Raw genomic sequence first — 17253 nt, forward strand, 5'->3', positions numbered from 1 at the left:
GTAACATCTTTGACGAATAGTAAGTTAAAGAATAGCATTTATAAAATTATCAATTTAATGATCCTTGCTGAATAAAAGATAGATCATTGTATATATGTTTTTATCCACCCTTTTCCGACTGAGAAGATACTGTATACAGTATATATATCTTACTGACCCCAAACTTTTGAAAGGTCTCTCTTAAAATAATGTCTACTCATCTTCACTAATAAACAAACTAATGTACAGAATATACTTCTTAATTTTTTACAGAAGCTCTTTTACCTCGTTACTTTTAAAATGCATTAATTTTGAGAGAATTTGAGTGAATCATCTATTTAGAACATCCCAGATCTTGTGATTAATTACTGCAACACCAATCTCTTTTTAACCAGTTAGTTGCACGGTAGGCGCGTCCAAAAATCTGCTTCTATTGTTCTTACATCATGCCACTTCTGACCAAACAAACACAAGAACACAACATCGTGCTTAGTATGTTGATAAATAACAATGCCGTGTCAATGACTGCAATATTTCTCATCTTTGCCAACATGCTGACAGCATCCTATGAGCACATGTGTTCAGACAGAGTTTTTTACAGAAGTTACAGTCAACCCTCTCCCAAAACCCTCCACCCCTCCACACACGTGTCTGGATGAAGGATCAAAGACTCGGTCGCTGATTCCATCTTGATGGATAGCAGATGCAAAGAAAGGCATGTGTCTGGTTTAAAACTTTGAACTATGAGAATATAACTGCATATACAATTTATGAGCATGACGCATGACAAAATGTTTGCGCAATTTAAAGTCAAGATCTGGACTTAATCATAATTTCTTTTTCTATCATAATGCATAACCACTACTCAGGATGATCTGAAGACAACATTGCAATGCTAGTTTATTTTGTGGGTGACTGTCAGGGTGTTGCTATGCCATTGTTATACTGTCTTTTAGTGGATCCCTAGTGCTGAAGAACTCAATCTGATGATCACAGTTATGAAAGTTAAGAATGTTTATGACTAACAGTTCGAACTCACAGTGACTCTTTCTACGACAGCAGAGTCAGTAAATTATGCTGGTATTAGTTAACCTGTGTGAGTCTATCAGTCTGTGAGAGCGTCAAGAATATCTCTGAGGACGTTGACTCATGAAAGATATCAGGTTCAGGTCAGAGGAGTAATGTCTCGCTCTTCGTTCATGTGATATTTTACACCAATCTCACCTTAAAGCAATTAAACCCTCGGATTTTAAATTGATATGTTCATAATAAAATATATAATTCCATACTATCCTTACCATCTCTGCAGTATAGACTATGGGCGTTTCTACTTTTGAAGTGAAGTTGCAAATTAGTGCATTTAAAACAATTAAAATTATAATCAAGCACTTTACATGTGCTTTAATAAACATAAGTGTACCTCTTTAAAAACACAACAATATATGAGTAAAACGTTTAATTTGACATCATTACTTTTTAAAACGGCTGGCTATGCGTTAAGAAACAGTCATGAAAGTGTGCTCTCTTATGTATAAGTGGCCTTTTATTTCAATAATGTATAAATAATGATACTCTGAAAGCATGGAGATCTGTTTGTAGGCTTGAGGGTAGATCTAAACTGACTTCTTTCTTTACCCCAATATTAAACAATCCTGATTTCACCCCAGGAATTTTGGATGATGGTTTTAAACAATGGTATAATTTGGGACTTATTAGGCTTGGGGATGTGTTCTCAGACAATAAATTAATATAATTTGTGGAAACAAACTGGAAGTACCAGTACCAATTTTTTTTCGATTCCTCCAATTGAGACATTATATTACTAATAACACAACACTTGTTAGAAATTGTGAGATATCTTCTATTATTTTTATCTTCCGGAAAGATGTCTTTGGGTAGATTTTATGGTGCTGTGTGTTCAATTTCGTCTGTTGATACACAGAGAATTAAAACTAAATGGGAGGAAGAGTTATCTACTAATATTGATGATGAAACATGGGATGACATTTGGTCTTGTGCTCAGAGAATATAGATTTGTGCATGTACAAGAGAAATACAATTTAAAATCATACATAAACTCCATATTTCTCCTAACCGCAGGAATATTTTTAACCCCTCTCTATCGCCTATGTGTTTAAAATGTAAATCTGAAGTAGGTACCTTAACACATTGTTTGTGGTCATGTAACAGACTGCAAAGGTATTTTAGTTTTTTATTTTAGTTTTTGGTGCTGGGGGAAATTGAAAAGATTTTTAATATGCAGTTGGATTTTGACCCAGTCTCATTGGTATTGGGTATACCTAATAAATGCATAGTTTTGTCTGCTAACAAGAAATTGTATAATATTATCTCCTTTGCTGCCAGAAAAAATATTTTACTTAATTGGATTAGTGATAAATCTCCATCACTTAAAGTTTGGCATAAGATAATTTTCGTTGATAAGTTATCGTTGGGCCAGTGGCGCAATGGATAACGCATCTGACTACGGATCAGAAGATTCTAGGTTTGACTCCTGGCTGGCTCGCTCTGTGCTGGGGGAAGTTGTGGCCTAATGGTTAGAGAGTTGGACTCGCAATTGAAAGGTTGTGAGTTTGAGTCTCGGGCCGGCAGGAATTGTAGGTGGGGGGAGTGCATGTACAGTGCTCTCTCCACCCTCAATACCACGACTTAGGTGCCCTTGAGCAAGGCACCGAACCCCCAACTGCTCCCCGGGTGCCGCAGCATAAATGGCTGTCCACTGCTCCGGGTGTGTGTTCACAGTGTGTGTGCACTTTGGATGGTTAAATACAGAGCACAAATTCTGAGTATGGGTCACCATACTTGGCTGAATGTCATGTCACTTTCATTTTTGAGCTGATTCCCCTTGAGCGCCTTACCTATGTATTACATCAAAAAACAGGCCTGTTTTATAAAGTCTGGACTACATATCTGGATTATATGGATCCTCATCTTCGCCCTATTATACTACAAGGAATATTGTAATTGTGTAATGATTTAGGCATTTAACTTTTCTGCCCTATTAATTTATTTTTTCTCTCTTTCCGTAATCTGTTATATATGGGATAGACCTGTTTTATTTAATAATCTGCGCTATGTGTGTGTGTTTTTGTTTTGTTATTGTTTGTTTTTTTCTTTTGTGCGAAGTCTCGTTGTTTTTGTATTACAGTGTAAATTCAATAAAAATAATTATTAAAAAAAGTAAAAAAATAAATGTACAAATAACTCCAAGAACGTTTCTTAATAATCATATGGCTTGACGCACACCACAAGTGCACATTTAAGCACACTTCTTTTCCACAAGGGTATACTGCGCCTTGTATGTTAAAACTGAAAAAATGCAATATATGCAACAGAGGAAAATGTGGTGTAACTCAGAGTACGGACAACAATGCATCCGAAAGCTCTCAATTCTCTATTAAGGAAGGAATTAATTTATTATTATTGTTTTATTATTTGGCTTTCATGGTGGCAAAGCAAGCAGCCTAATGGCTTAACTGAAGTAATGATTCATTCAGTACGTGAGTCACATGTTGGTTCAAACGTGTAAATATTATACCCACCAACAAACTTTAACAGCTTTATGCAGCACCATTCTTATATTTGCAATGCCTAGTTATCTCCACTCTGTGACCCACACTTTGTAAACCACTGCTCTGGAGTTTCATGTCATTGCTGTAGTATTGATATATGTCCACACAAAAATGACTGGAATAGCAGAAAGACACTAATTAGGAGGAGAATGCACACTTTTTGGACTTACATGGAGTTTATCACTACATGTGACTACTTTACCTCCATGATGCCAGTATATGATGGTAACATGTCTATGGTGATAGTGTCATGGACAGAAGCAGGTCTGGGATCAGCTGATTGCAGGGAATGGCTGGAATGTGCTGAGACTGTGCTAGCGAGTCTGCTGACCTCAGAGCCACAAAAGAGTCTTGTTGTTGTCCTTTTAACTTGTTCTTCACCTTTCATTGAAATCTAAATCATTGCAGCTTTGTGGAGCAAGACAAAGGTTAGTGAAAATGTGTGATGAAGGCTACTTTGAATTTGAAGCATTGTGTGAACATTACGAACACGTGATTCATTTAAAGGGGCAGTTCACCTGATCACGTTGCAAACGGTTACCAGCAGCATGGACATTCTACTAAACAACTCATTTTTGTATGTTCGATGGGAAAAATATTACTCATTTTGTCTTATATGAGGGTGATTAAGTAGATGCTTTGCATCAACTGCATTCCGTTCTCGTCATGAAATCTGATGAAGTTGTCATGAAGTTTTCGTATTTCATCGAGAATTAGCTTCACCATGAGAAATAATGGGAATTTTGCAATCACGTTATTATAAAACATTATAAATGTGGGGTTTTTTCCCGTCCAGACTGCAATTGAGACATAAAATTATGACTGCCCCATGCTGTAGTCAACTCATTACAAGTTCATTTTCTGAAATCTATAACCAGAAAATCAAAACTACTCAAAACTCATTTATACAAACCTCAAAAAGAGAAATCCCACACAATCAGCAAGCAGTGAATTGTTATACTTTACAATTCCAAGATAAGACTCACCGTCACCACTACATGAAAGAAAAAGTTATAACGGTTATAAAAAATAAACTGAGGCCACACTGCATTTTTAATCAAGCATCCCTTTTATTACCGTTCACCTGTTTTACAAAAAATGAATGATCAGTGTTAATGAAATAAGCAACAGTATAGAGTGTGATGATAACAGAAGAGGAGGATGCCTCCGTCTGAGCAGCACTTGAAGAATTGCTTCCAGTGGTGTTTAGCACAGATTTAACCCGTCTTTCACCCACGATACCATAACATGTCCCTCAATACAACAGGCCCCCAGGAAAACAAATACTAAACTAGGCAGAATTAGTCAGGAAAAGCATTTATTGGTTAGAAACTGATCTCTTGCAAGTGCCTCTGAATTTAAGGCTTTCAAGACAAGACCTGATTACATAGTGAATGTCAGTAGATTATAACAGTTAATTTATTTTTTAAAACAACACAAATATCCTCAATGTTCTTTATACGAAAGGATAAAAACCTATCTGGTTGAAGAAAGCTAACAAAAAGTAGTATTCAATGAATTTGGAGTGAAAATAGGTCAAATGAAACATCAGCGAGTCTAACCGTCTGGTCTTTCGGATGCCTTTGCTCTGTATGTCTAGTGAATATGAGGAATGCCACCGCATTCGAGGATCCGGCTCACTGAGTGCACGTCGTCAGGGTCCTTCTGGGAGAGCGGGAGCCCAGGCTGGAGTGTGAAGGGACTGAGCTGGAGATCACATGGTAAACAGGGCTGGGATCGGACCGTGGGTTATTCTGGTGTGATGTCATGTGGCTTTATGAGAGCACACTGAAGTCTTCCTCGTTTCATTACAGTTTATTATTAGAGTATAATTTATCCCCATCATCCTGGAACAAAAAGACATTGAGGCACTTGTTTAACATAACTTGTTTGGGAGCAAACATTGCCAAAAACAGCAGTCAACAGAATGCTAAATGGATTTCCAGAGTCACTGGAAATTACAGGTAATAAAAAAAAAAAAGGAACGTACCCTTTCGTTTCCCTTGGTAAGCTGTCTGTTGACAGACTGAAGCAGTTCTTGTAGTTCCTGTACTGTCTGATTCAACCCTGCAGTCATCTTCTCTTTACGGTCGATCTCCTCCTAAGAACATGAGTCAGACAGACATTTTTTAAATGTCAACATTTTCCAAAGGCTAAAATAAATGACCACACTTGCAGTATCACTGGGATACTTAGAGTTTTTATTAATACTTGTATATTTTCGTTTGTTTTCAGTTGTAAAAGTATGCATAGTTTTGTTCTGTACTATTTAGTTAAATATCTTTACGTAGGTGTATACATGCATACATACATATATACATACATATACATATATACACACACTCACCTAAAGGATTATTAGGAACACCATACTAATACTGTGTTTGACCCCCTTTAGTCTTCAGAACTGCCTTAATTCTATGTGGCATTGATTCAACAAGGTGCTGAAAGCATTCTTTAGAAATGCGAGTCCATATTGGTAGGATCACATCTTGCAGTTGATGGAGATTTGTGGGATGCACATCCAGGGCACGAAGCTCCCGTTCCTCCACATCCCAAAGATGCTCTATTGGGTTGAGATCTGGTGACTGTGGGGGCCATTTTAGTACAGTGAACTCATTGTCATGTTCAAGTAACCAATTGTGACATGGTGCATTATCCTGCTGGAAGTAGCCATCAGAGGATGGGGACATGGTGGTCATAAAGGGATGGACATGGTCAGAAACAATGCTCAGGTAGGCCATGGCATTTAAACGATGCCTAATTGGCACTAAGGGGCCTAAAGTGTGCCAAGAAAACATCCACCATACCATTACACCACCACCATCAGCCTGCACAGTGGTAACAAGGCACGATGGATCCATGTTCTCATTCTGTTTACGCCAAATTCTGACTCTACCATCTGAATGTCTCAACAGAAATCGAGACTCATCAGACCAGGCAACATTTTTCCAGTCTTCAACTGTCCAATTTTGGTGAGCTCGTGCAAATTGTAGCCTCTTTTTCCTATTGGTAGTGGAGATGAGTGGTACCCGGTGGAGTCGTCTGCTGTTGTAGCCCATCCGCCTCAAGGTTGTGCGTGTTGTGGCTTCACAAATGCTTTGCTGCATACCTCGGTTGTAACGAGTGGTTATTTCAGTCAAAATTGCTCTTCTATCAGCTTGAATCAGTCGGCCCATTCTTCTCTGACCTCTAGCATCAACAAGGCATTTTCGCCCACAGGACTGCCGCATACTGGATGTTTTTCCCTTTTCACACCATTCTTTGTAAACCCTAGAAATGGTTGTGCGTGAAAATCCCAGTAACTGAGCAGATTGTGAAATACTCAGACCGGCCCGTCCGGCACCAACAACCATGCCACGCTCAAAATTGCTTAAATCACCTTTCTTTCCCATTCTGACATTCAGTTTGAAGTTCAGGAGATTATCTTGACCAGGACCACACTCCTAAATGCATTGAAGCAACTGCCATGTGATTGGTTGATTAGATAATTGCATTAATAGGAAATTGAACAGGTGTTCCTAATAACCCTTTAGGTGAGTGTGTGTGATGTGATATATATATCTCTCACACACGTATGCAACCCTATAAAATAGTGGTATTTAAACTTATGATCATTATTAAGTGATTAAATCAGTTCTCCTCAAATTCACACAGGTGTCCTAGTACAGTAACCTCTGGTGTAGCTCATCTCATTAATCCACTCACATCTGACAACCAAAAACTGTCCACATATGTTAAATCGTATATTGTTTTATCATTTAAAAGCTAACAGACTTCTCACCGTTTGCGTGAGGCTGCTGGTCTCGATCAGGTCAGCTTGGCCTGCTTCTTTAATGATCTCTGCCTGAATCAGCTCCAGAGACTGCTGGGCCTGTGACCATGTGACACAGCATTCAATCAGAGGAAGACAATCACAAGCTTCTCAACCACTTCAGTGTTTTCAAATGTGGATGGTTTACCTTATAAAGATCTCCAGCCACTTTCTGTCGCTCACTCTCCTCTGTCTCAAGCTTACACAACGTCTCAGTCAGCCGAGTCTTAAGCTGAAGAAAAACCCCAGGCAAATATCACTTTACTGACAAGTCAATGATGGACAGTTCACCTAAAACGAAAATCATTTACTCACCCCCCCCCCAACTCTTTCAAAACCTGTATGTCCTAAGACATTTTTTTCTCTAACACAAATGTTTGTGGTAAAGTTTTGGTTATGATAACAGCTACTTCAAAAGTACACCGACATAGAAATTTAAATTGAATAAATGTAACTTTCCTTTACAAAACGGTGAAGCAGGTGATGACTAAATGTCAAAACGGAGAATAAAAGGTGACAGATCATACAACAGACAAACATTTACCACTAGAATAAATAAAAAAAACACACACTACTGTTCAGAAGTTTAAAGTTGAGATTTTAAGGATTTTTATTTTTGGGTGAACTATCCCTTTAACTGTCACTTCTCATCAATTGCCAAAAAACTTAATGAGCCCAGATCTTTTGAACAGTGGTGTGTGTAACAGACAAGAGCTGAGCCTTTATGAATGAGCTTGTGCTTGTGTGTGCATTTCCAAGTTTGAAGCAAAGGTGGCAGTGAGTTAAACCGTGACCGCAGAGATAACAGATCAACACATCATAACTTTGGCAAGCTGTACCTGTCATCTTTAATGTTTCATATGATCAGGACTTGATCTTTTCTCAAGAACAGCATTTATTGTTAAATTAATGGCAATTTTTGATGCCGTTTTGTCATTATTGGATCATGACAGTGTAATTTTTGGGAAATGAATTCACATTACAACTGAATTAATTGAAGATAACAGATAGTAAGCCCTTGCCATAAAGTCCATGCCTTTGAAGCGAGCACCCTCACCCATGTGAGCTCAAGAGGAGAAAGGGAAAGCTACTTCAGTTTAACCAGGGGGACGTCTTACCAAATTCAACTCCTCATTCTGCCTGACGGCCTCGGTGAACGAGCCGTCAAGTTTGCTTTGCAACTCAGTCAAGAGATCTCTGAGCTGAAATGAAGTTTGAGATGTTTAAGGAACGAGTGGCGCTGAGAAACTAGGTGCTGGCTTTGGAGGAAGTCTCTGAATTTGATACAATAAATAATGGTCTTCCTATTTCCAACACATCCACGGAAGATCAAGACTTGTAAAGTTCTACTGAAGAAATGTTGTGTTCCCCGAGAAACATCCAGGAAAGATAAGCATTACTGATTACCACAGAAAAGAATTCTGACTCGCTTACAATGGAAGTAATTGTGGCAATATTTCAACCTTCTACTTGGAAGAAACAAGTCGAAAAAATGTCTTTCTCTGGTAATCGACAGCGTGCTGTTAAAGCATTGAGCTTAACTTGCATTGAACCCGGAACATTCCTTTAAGACAGTTCTATCCTCAGTCCAGACAATAAAAGCTTACTGCAAAGATCTGCAGGTTAATGAGAGCATTGAAAATTGGCATTTAGTTTAGCTGCTAAAATCTAATGTGTTAGACATTTAAAAACGACACAACCACAAGCAAAAAAAACGAGAATATAACAGAACGAGAGAAGCACAAGCATGCAGTAATGCTTCTGAATGTCAATAGTATTTGTGCTAACCTCGCTGACCTCTGACACATAGGTGGCGCTCTCCCGCTCCGCTCGCTCCAGTTCAGCCTCCAGGTGCTGTTTGTCTCGCCTCAACTGCAATATATACATTGCAAAGCAGTATTCAAAGGCATATTCTTCAGCAGGAGCTATTTTGTTTGTCAAATTCAAGGTGAAAGTTGTACTGCGTTTGAGAGCTGATAAAGAGCAGGTTCAAACTGAAAGCAAACTCACACTCTCCACATCTCCATCTGAGCTCAGTCTGTCCACTTCCTGTTCCAGTGCAATTATCCTCTGAGTCATCTAAACACCAAGAGCATCACATTTTTACTTTGCAGTCTAACCTGACGAATCTTATAAAACTGCTAGGTCACAGTAAAAAAAAAAAAAAAATTACGCATTAAGACTATTATATAAATAACAATTATGCACATTTTAACCCAAATTGTCTTTTTTGGTATATCACATTCTAATAATTCATTTAGTTTTTTATAATTAGGTAATACATTTACTGGACTTTACTACTATTAGATATTGCATAACTAATATTATAGAATAAAATATAACATATATAATACAAAGAATCCGAGAAAAAAATGATCACTATTTCTGCAAAAATATTAAGCAGCACAACTGTGGTGACACAGAAGACTGCAGTAATGATGCTTAAACAAAGTCAGCTTTGCTATCATCGGAATAAATTATAAAATATATTAGAAAACTTTATTTTTTGTAATCATTTCATATTGTTTTTTTTTTAATTAGCATAAGAGTAGTCTCTTATACCATTACAAAAAAAAACTATAACTCTAACTTATAATATAATAACATATAATAGTGTCAAAATGCATTGACATGATGCAATGAATCCGACAATGACTGAATGCATCAACTGCCAAATGCAATAATTGATTTACTGAAATACTACTAACGATGCACTGCAGGATTTATTAAAGAATCATAATCATCCTTTTTTGCATTAAACCCGATTAAAATGTCAAAGGAGTAGTGTAGGTCTGAGGAAAGCCAACGTAGAGTGTTTGTTTTTACCAACCTCTCTGAGATCAGCCTGTGACTGCTCCAGCTTCTCCCTCCAGCGCGTCTCCTCCTGCTCCACACTGCTCTGTAGCCGCTGCAGGATCCCTTCCTGTGCACCCAGCACCATCAGAACCCCTCAATAACATCACTACTCACCCCTCAGCCCACTGCTGCTAACACACTGTCAGCTGTCACACATTCAGACAGATGCCATGAACTTACCGTCTCTGCTAGCACTTTCTTGTACGTCTCACAATCTTTCTGTAGAACTTTCTGGGCCTCCTCAGCCTCCTTTAACTTTTCTGCTAAAACCTGTCCAAAAAACAAATCTTGTACTCTTCTGAATGTTTATGCACCCACTTGATTCAGAAAGCACTGGATATTGTCTCTGGAAGATTTACAGTGCATCTGTACCTGGGCATCTCCAGCTCCTGAAGCAGGAGCAGAGGTCACTTCTCCAGCTGATGTCTCAAACTTCTGTAGCCACTGCTGGTGCTTCTGCATGATCAGAAAGTAAATGTACATTAGAGGATTCTGCAATCATGCACAGGGCACTGAAATACACTGTAAAAGCAATGCACATTTCTGCACAGATGTGAATCCTTTTTCAGAATATAAATTAACTGTGCTTTCCTTGGACAACTGTGGTTACATAATGTTTTTGCTTTGCATGCATGCATGCATGTGTGTGTGTATTGTGCACCTGGTCTGTGGGCAGCGGCACGTGTGGCAGGAGTCGGTGTAGTAATGCTCGGCATTCGGCCTCCGCTGACTCCAGCACCGTCTGATGCTCCTGAGGAAAAACACAGATCAAACACCCCATCAATCAAACTGCTTAAAGGTGCTCACATAACACTTCATGGGTCAGTCACCTCTCCATAATCAACACCACAAAAACTGTGCCTAGATCTCGATCAAGCCCCTGGTGCTCCCAACCAAAAATAAGAAATTTCACTCAATCTCATCATAAACTCTGATGTAATATTTATCACATGTATGCACACAAATTACAAACACATCTGTTTAGTCCTAGACATCAACTTTTTATACTTCTAACACTGAACACTTTTAAACCTCTACCCTTATCAACACATTCAAACAAGGAAACCTCTAAAACCCAGCGCTGAATCACAGGAACTCAACAAGAAAATTGCTTTATAACAATTGTAAAACACCGTATATTTAAAAAGAAGCCAAAAAGCACAAATAAATGAATAAAAATAAATACAATTCTACTTCATTAGACATTTCTGAACATTGCTAGCCTTTAAAGTCACTATAATACACTGAAGCATTTACTTCAACAGTGTGCTGCTTTCCAATGAAATGGGGTATTTTACAAGAAAAATAATCGTGGACTTTGAGTAGTCAAGTAAACAGGATATTTAAAGGGAAAGGTTGATACATAAATTAAACTTGTAATCATTTATGTACCCTCATGTTGTTCACTCTTCTGCAGAACAAAAGTAGATATGTTGATGATTCTTGTCAACCAGTTTATTTCTCAAAACATCTTTTATGTTCCACAAAAGAAAGCCATAAAAGGTCGACCTGGGGAAATTATGACCAATTTAATTTTTGGATGGATTAATCCTTTAAATCAGAAATAAGTAGGAGTTTATATCCATTGGGAACTGACTGGGATTGTGATTAGTCAGTGTTACACACCAGAACGGATCCAGATCAAATAAAAATGTGCTACAAAAATACTAACCAAGGTATTACTTTTTGATTAGAAAAAGATTCACATTTATTTGGTATTTGGAATAACATGCACTGTTGATTTTTCTTCACAATAAGGTTTTGGACATGCAATAAATCAAATTTCATTTTGCTTTAAATGCCAAATAACAAAACTATTTTTATTTTTTGTACGCATTTAACTGAATTGAACAGACCCACAAAAGAGTAGGAAAAGAAGCTAACAGAAATCTGTCGAATGCTGAGTTTGTCCAGCAGGTGCAGGGCTGGGATTGAAACAGCTGGAGGTGACCGAGCAGATGTCACTCTGGACAGTACATGCCGTCCACTCGACTCGAGACAGCAGAATTACTCCTGATGTAAGCAGGGTTAGTTATAGCCTCAGGACCGTTTATAGAGTCACTGCTTACTCTATGCCTCGCTACATTTAGCTGAAGCCCATGAAGGGGCAGGAGTTTCTGGTTACTGACAGGTCTACACACCTGAGAGAGATGATGAGACCTTAAAATGTGTTGGGAAAGGGGAACACGGGATGGATGAAACCAATCTAATAAAACATCTTCCAAAATAAATTTTTTTTTTGGATTTGTTCATTTTCTACCCAATTTGCTGTTGTGGAATGATTGTGATTAAGATTTAAGTTTGTGCCGACAGAACAGTGGAAATCAGGTGATCAGCATGCTGGGAAAGAGGAAATCAAATGACACGATGGGCATGAAATGATGCTTAATCTAATAACAAAAAAAAAACAAAAAAAAAAGGATTAAAAACAAATAGCTGCACACTCATTTCAGGCGTCTAGTTTCAATTAAAAAAAAAAAACACAAAGGAGAATGTGTTTCAGTCAAAATTTCTGAGCAAATTTCAAAGCACATTGCAGCTTTTTACAGCTCTCAGCATTCAACATATTAGTAGCATGCAGCTGAGCAATTTAGAGTTGTAAAATGAGTACGCAGCCATTCAGGAAGAGGTTAATAAGGAATGAGAACTTTACTGGTCAATAAATGGCAGAGGCTTATTGGAGATGCTTTGATTTGACTCTAGAGTGAAGTAGTTTGGGAGTTGTGGTGCGAACCTTGGCGCTCTTGGCGAGTTTTCCCTGAAGTATGGTCTCGGTGGCTGACAGTGCCTCCATAGCGCTCCAGTTTTTCTCCCGGAGCTCCTAGTCAGTTTCAGAGAAACACCACTTTCAGTTCAGCCTGCACTTTTGCCAAACAAACGATTGTCCCATTCATTTTGCCATTCATAGAACCATGTATACAGCCCAAAGCACAACCTGGGCAGGTCCATGTACCATTGTTTTACACCGATATTAAAGATACACAAAATTATGAAGGTTAATAAATAACAAAAAAAAAAAAAAAAGTTTATACATGTGCATGGAGTTTAAATTCCCTAACAATGACCAAACTTGTCCTGCAACTCAAGGAAAAAAAAAATGAAAATGTACCATGAAGAAGGTTCAGCTAAAAAGCAGTCGAACAAATGCATGATGTATTCAAACAGATTACATCATAGCATACCTAAAATAGAAAAAATAAATAACATTTACTGAGGTGATGTACACAGGTGCTCCTAGACCATCTAAATCAGCGGTTCTGTTCGTGTGATACGACAGTGATCTCAGACTTTATACTGATCACTGACAACCACTATGTAAAAAAAAAAAAAAAAAAAAACCTTTTTCTAGGTCACTGACATTACTATCTCATTAGAGTATATCATATGTATTTTCATGGACATATGCGGTTAATAATTATCACTAACACTTAAAAGTACCCACAACATTTGTACGAAATGCATTTCTCAAAGGTTCTGGGATGCACAGCATCTGGTCAAGTCTTGAGATCTGCCATTCGGATTCAAATCACCCGCTTTACATGCTCATTAGCATGTGCATAAAGCAAGAAAAGCTAAAGCTTGGCTAGTCCTCCTCTGTCTACAGGAAGAGAGCTGCTCTTACATTGTTCTTCTTACGATGAAGCTCCACCGACTCCCTCAACTCGAGCAGCTCTTCCCGGAGGTCAGATATCTGCTTGTCCTTCTCTGCCAGCCTGAAGACAGACACGGAGCAGAATGTGTGTATTACGCCAGTGTGATAAGCCTTTATTATACTAGAACACATACTCATATATCATATATAAAACAACATGAATCTTACGCTGTTAATTCCTGGCTGGAAACTGCTAAAACGGTTTGCTTTGGGGAAAAAAAGAGACACACTACTGATTACATCAATGCAAGATACAAACTGAATGTCACAATGTCAACACATTAACCTAAAGTAGATTTGAAGTGTTAAATTCATAGTTTGTTGTGGTTGTTCGCTGCATCTGATATGAATTTCTCAACTCTCTTACCTGCTGTTGTTGAATTTCCTTCTCCAGTTCTCCCCGCAGCCTCTCAACATCCTGATCCTTGGCCATTAACCTAAGATATACACACATGCTTTATTAATCGTTACAACTCGACAGTCATTTTGTCTGGGAAGCTCCTAAAGAATCTTGTACATTATAATAACTGTATGGTGTCAAATTGTGGCCAAAAGATTAGAGCAAAATATACCATTTGGTAAAAGCTACAATTGGCGGCTTTTTATTAATGGAACAGGTTTTATTAATGGAATATTCTTAAATATCACATAAATTATGTTTCAGGAATTGGCTTATCGAACCAAATTTGAGATCTTTGGTAAGTGCTGGGTGATACGTCTAAAAATATTAAATCACACATAGTCAATTTTTTTTCTACAACACTCAATATCCTCCAGATATTCATCATTTCATATTAAAATCACAGTAGTTTGTTCTATATTATGTAATATAATCCAGATATGTGTTTCATACCATTAATACAGAGCATTCCACATGTTTGTTAGATCTTGAAAATGAATGTAAACATGACATTGTTTGTTTACAAGTAAACTTAACCTTCAAATTAACATTCTGTGTTTTAATATAAATTCATCACCTGAAATGCTGAATAGTTCAATTCATAACAATTAGTTTATTTATTCTTTTTAAAAGTAAATCAAATAAAAACATGAGACATAATATTACAACAAAACACTGCCAGTTTTTTACTTTTGTAATGTGATGAATTTCAAAAAAGATCCATTGGGATTAATCGAGGAGCAAAAGGTCATGTGACAGGAGTGATACATACTGAACATGAAGCTCCTGGATTTTAGAGTTTGACTCTTGAGTTTCTCTGCTCCTCAGCTGCACAAGTTCAGTGTTCAGAGTCTCGACCTGCTGTTGTAGATCCTGTGAACACACACATATAAGTCTTTAATACAGACAGTTCTAGAGCACTGAATCGTCCAAATGAACAGAACTCACTTACCTCCACTGCCTTCTTTCTCTCCGATTCTTTGTTCATCAATAACTGCAAACGTTCCTCGACTGATCGAATGTTTTCATCCTTCTCCTGAATCCTGCACAAATCAGAAAGTTGAAATACTTCAGCACTCAAGAAATAGTTTCTGCCTTTATAAACTCACATTTAATGCGATTTCTAAGTGCGTGTTTTCCAACCATAACAAAACTTCATAGTAGCATATTGCAGGAAGTCATCATAGTGGCAAAGATGGTGTGCTATATTATAATTATTATTTATAGCTGCCGAGAAAATGTGTGCACATGCAAACAGCAGGATTTTAATGCGTAGAAGCATACATACAACTGCTTGCATGTGCACATCACACACACACACACACACACACACACACACACACACACACAAAGAGTGAATCCACATGGGCACATGTATGGTGTAAAGTACAGGTATAACATTTAGATGCTAGGTTTAAATGCTCTTTCTTGTATGTTAGTTTTGTTTGTTTTTTTCGTCAAAATGATGGAAAACAATATGTACTTTTTCGTTTCCGTTTTTAAAAAAAGTCAGTAAATGATTAAATATTATGTGTACCGCACCCTCAAACAATCCCACCTTACAAATGAGACCAGATCAAGGGTTTTATCCAGTGGTGTCATATTTCATAGAACAGCACAATCACACTGCTGTCTGAGGTTTCATTTGTATGTGGTGTGCAGTTTAGTATGTCAGTAGTTATTTTTCTGTATGTTCTTGATGAAACATACTGGGAGGCATTAAACTGAAAATGGGCCCCGCTCTGGACTGGTTGTGACTACGCAACTTACTTCTGCTGTAGCTCTTCTAGCGTCTTTTGTGACATTGTCTGGAAAAATGTGTTGGAAAGAAACAGGATGAATGTGAGCAGGCAGTTTTGGCAGGTATTAATCACAATATCTCTCTATCCTCACAAGCAATGTCTGTGTGTGGTAATGGTTCTCACTACCTGCTCTGTGGCATGTTTCTGTACTGCCTCCAGCTGCTGTTTCAAATCTTCATATTCATTTTTGATTGCCTGTATAAAAAAATAAAAAATAAAAAAAAGATTTAACAGCTGTTGCAAAAGCATTCATGGTGCTTTAGCTAGTTATATATATATATATATATATATATATATATATATATATATATATATATATATATATATATATTAATACAATGTGTGTGTGTGTGTATATATATATATATATATATATATATATATATATATACACACACACACACACATTGTAGATTAATTAGGAATTAACAAATTTTTAACACTTCTTAAAGACTTCCTTGTTCACCTTGAGTTCGTCTTCTTTATTGGCCACCTGAATGAGGCTAGACTCCAGCAAATTCTCCACCATTCTCACCTTCTCATCACGTTGCTGGAGGCTAAGATCACAAAACAACACCCATTAATTACTGATCATTAATAAACAATACACGGCACTGCGTTTATAAGGAACTTTTTTTCTGCTTGGAAAATTTTAATTTTAATAATTTTTTTAATTTTTTAATTTTAATAATTTTTTTGCAATAATTCTTGTTAATTATTTATAATACTGGTCATCCCTTGAAAATAGTATGAACATTTTTTATTTATATGTAGACATACTGACATTTGATTTTTAAAATCTATCTAACATGAAAACAGTTTATAGGTATTGGCCTGATTTTTTAAAATCAGTGTAGCACTAGTGCGGTCGGTATTTTGTTTATAATTCTAACCAATTTCAATGCACTCACTTTTGCTTTAGTTGATCCATAGATACAGCCTGAAGAAAGAGAAGAAACAACAGTGGTGTGCGTTAGTGTATAAGTGCATAATGGATTAGTGGATAGAAAGGCAACTGAAGTCGAACCTGCTCAGATATCTGTGCCTGCAGATTCTGGAGGTCCGTCTTCACTGTCAGGTTTTCATTGTGTATGGCCTGCAGAGGGCAGAAGGAGGGCCGTGTGATCATTACACAGCGGAAATCACACTTCAGTTTAACC

The 17253-nt window shown here is 37.4% G+C and overlaps 1 protein-coding gene and 1 non-coding gene across 2 annotated transcripts in view; one reads left to right on the top strand and one right to left on the bottom strand.

Moving 5' to 3' along the window:
* Positions 1 to 2430: 2430 nt before the first annotated feature.
* Positions 2431 to 2503, top strand: trnar-acg (transfer RNA arginine (anticodon ACG)). Its single transcript has one exon. It is a non-coding gene; the product is annotated as a tRNA-Arg (tRNA).
* Positions 2504 to 4615: 2112 nt separating this feature from the next.
* Positions 4616 to 17253, bottom strand: part of LOC132111767 (kinectin-like) — a 29168-nt gene continuing 16530 nt past the window's right edge. Inside the window, exons 15-36 of the mRNA XM_059519353.1 lie at positions 17121 to 17189; positions 17005 to 17033; positions 16560 to 16650; positions 16220 to 16288; positions 16062 to 16099; positions 15244 to 15334; positions 15064 to 15164; positions 14277 to 14328; positions 14060 to 14097; positions 13862 to 13952; positions 12974 to 13060; positions 10901 to 10990; positions 10612 to 10695; positions 10420 to 10509; positions 10214 to 10306; positions 9394 to 9462; positions 9172 to 9255; positions 8502 to 8585; positions 7532 to 7615; positions 7354 to 7443; positions 5560 to 5670; positions 4616 to 5416 (exon numbers count right to left, since the gene is read on the bottom strand). Of these exons, the coding sequence (XP_059375336.1) occupies positions 5378 to 5416; positions 5560 to 5670; positions 7354 to 7443; positions 7532 to 7615; positions 8502 to 8585; positions 9172 to 9255; positions 9394 to 9462; positions 10214 to 10306; positions 10420 to 10509; positions 10612 to 10695; positions 10901 to 10990; positions 12974 to 13060; positions 13862 to 13952; positions 14060 to 14097; positions 14277 to 14328; positions 15064 to 15164; positions 15244 to 15334; positions 16062 to 16099; positions 16220 to 16288; positions 16560 to 16650; positions 17005 to 17033; positions 17121 to 17189 (1674 nt within the window). The 3' untranslated portion in view covers positions 4616 to 5377. The remainder of the gene's footprint in view (positions 5417 to 5559; positions 5671 to 7353; positions 7444 to 7531; positions 7616 to 8501; positions 8586 to 9171; positions 9256 to 9393; positions 9463 to 10213; positions 10307 to 10419; positions 10510 to 10611; positions 10696 to 10900; positions 10991 to 12973; positions 13061 to 13861; positions 13953 to 14059; positions 14098 to 14276; positions 14329 to 15063; positions 15165 to 15243; positions 15335 to 16061; positions 16100 to 16219; positions 16289 to 16559; positions 16651 to 17004; positions 17034 to 17120; positions 17190 to 17253) is intronic.

Source organism: Carassius carassius, chromosome 31 (genome assembly GCF_963082965.1).
Source record: "Carassius carassius chromosome 31, fCarCar2.1, whole genome shotgun sequence".
Classification (NCBI taxonomy): domain Eukaryota; kingdom Metazoa; phylum Chordata; class Actinopteri; order Cypriniformes; family Cyprinidae; genus Carassius; species Carassius carassius.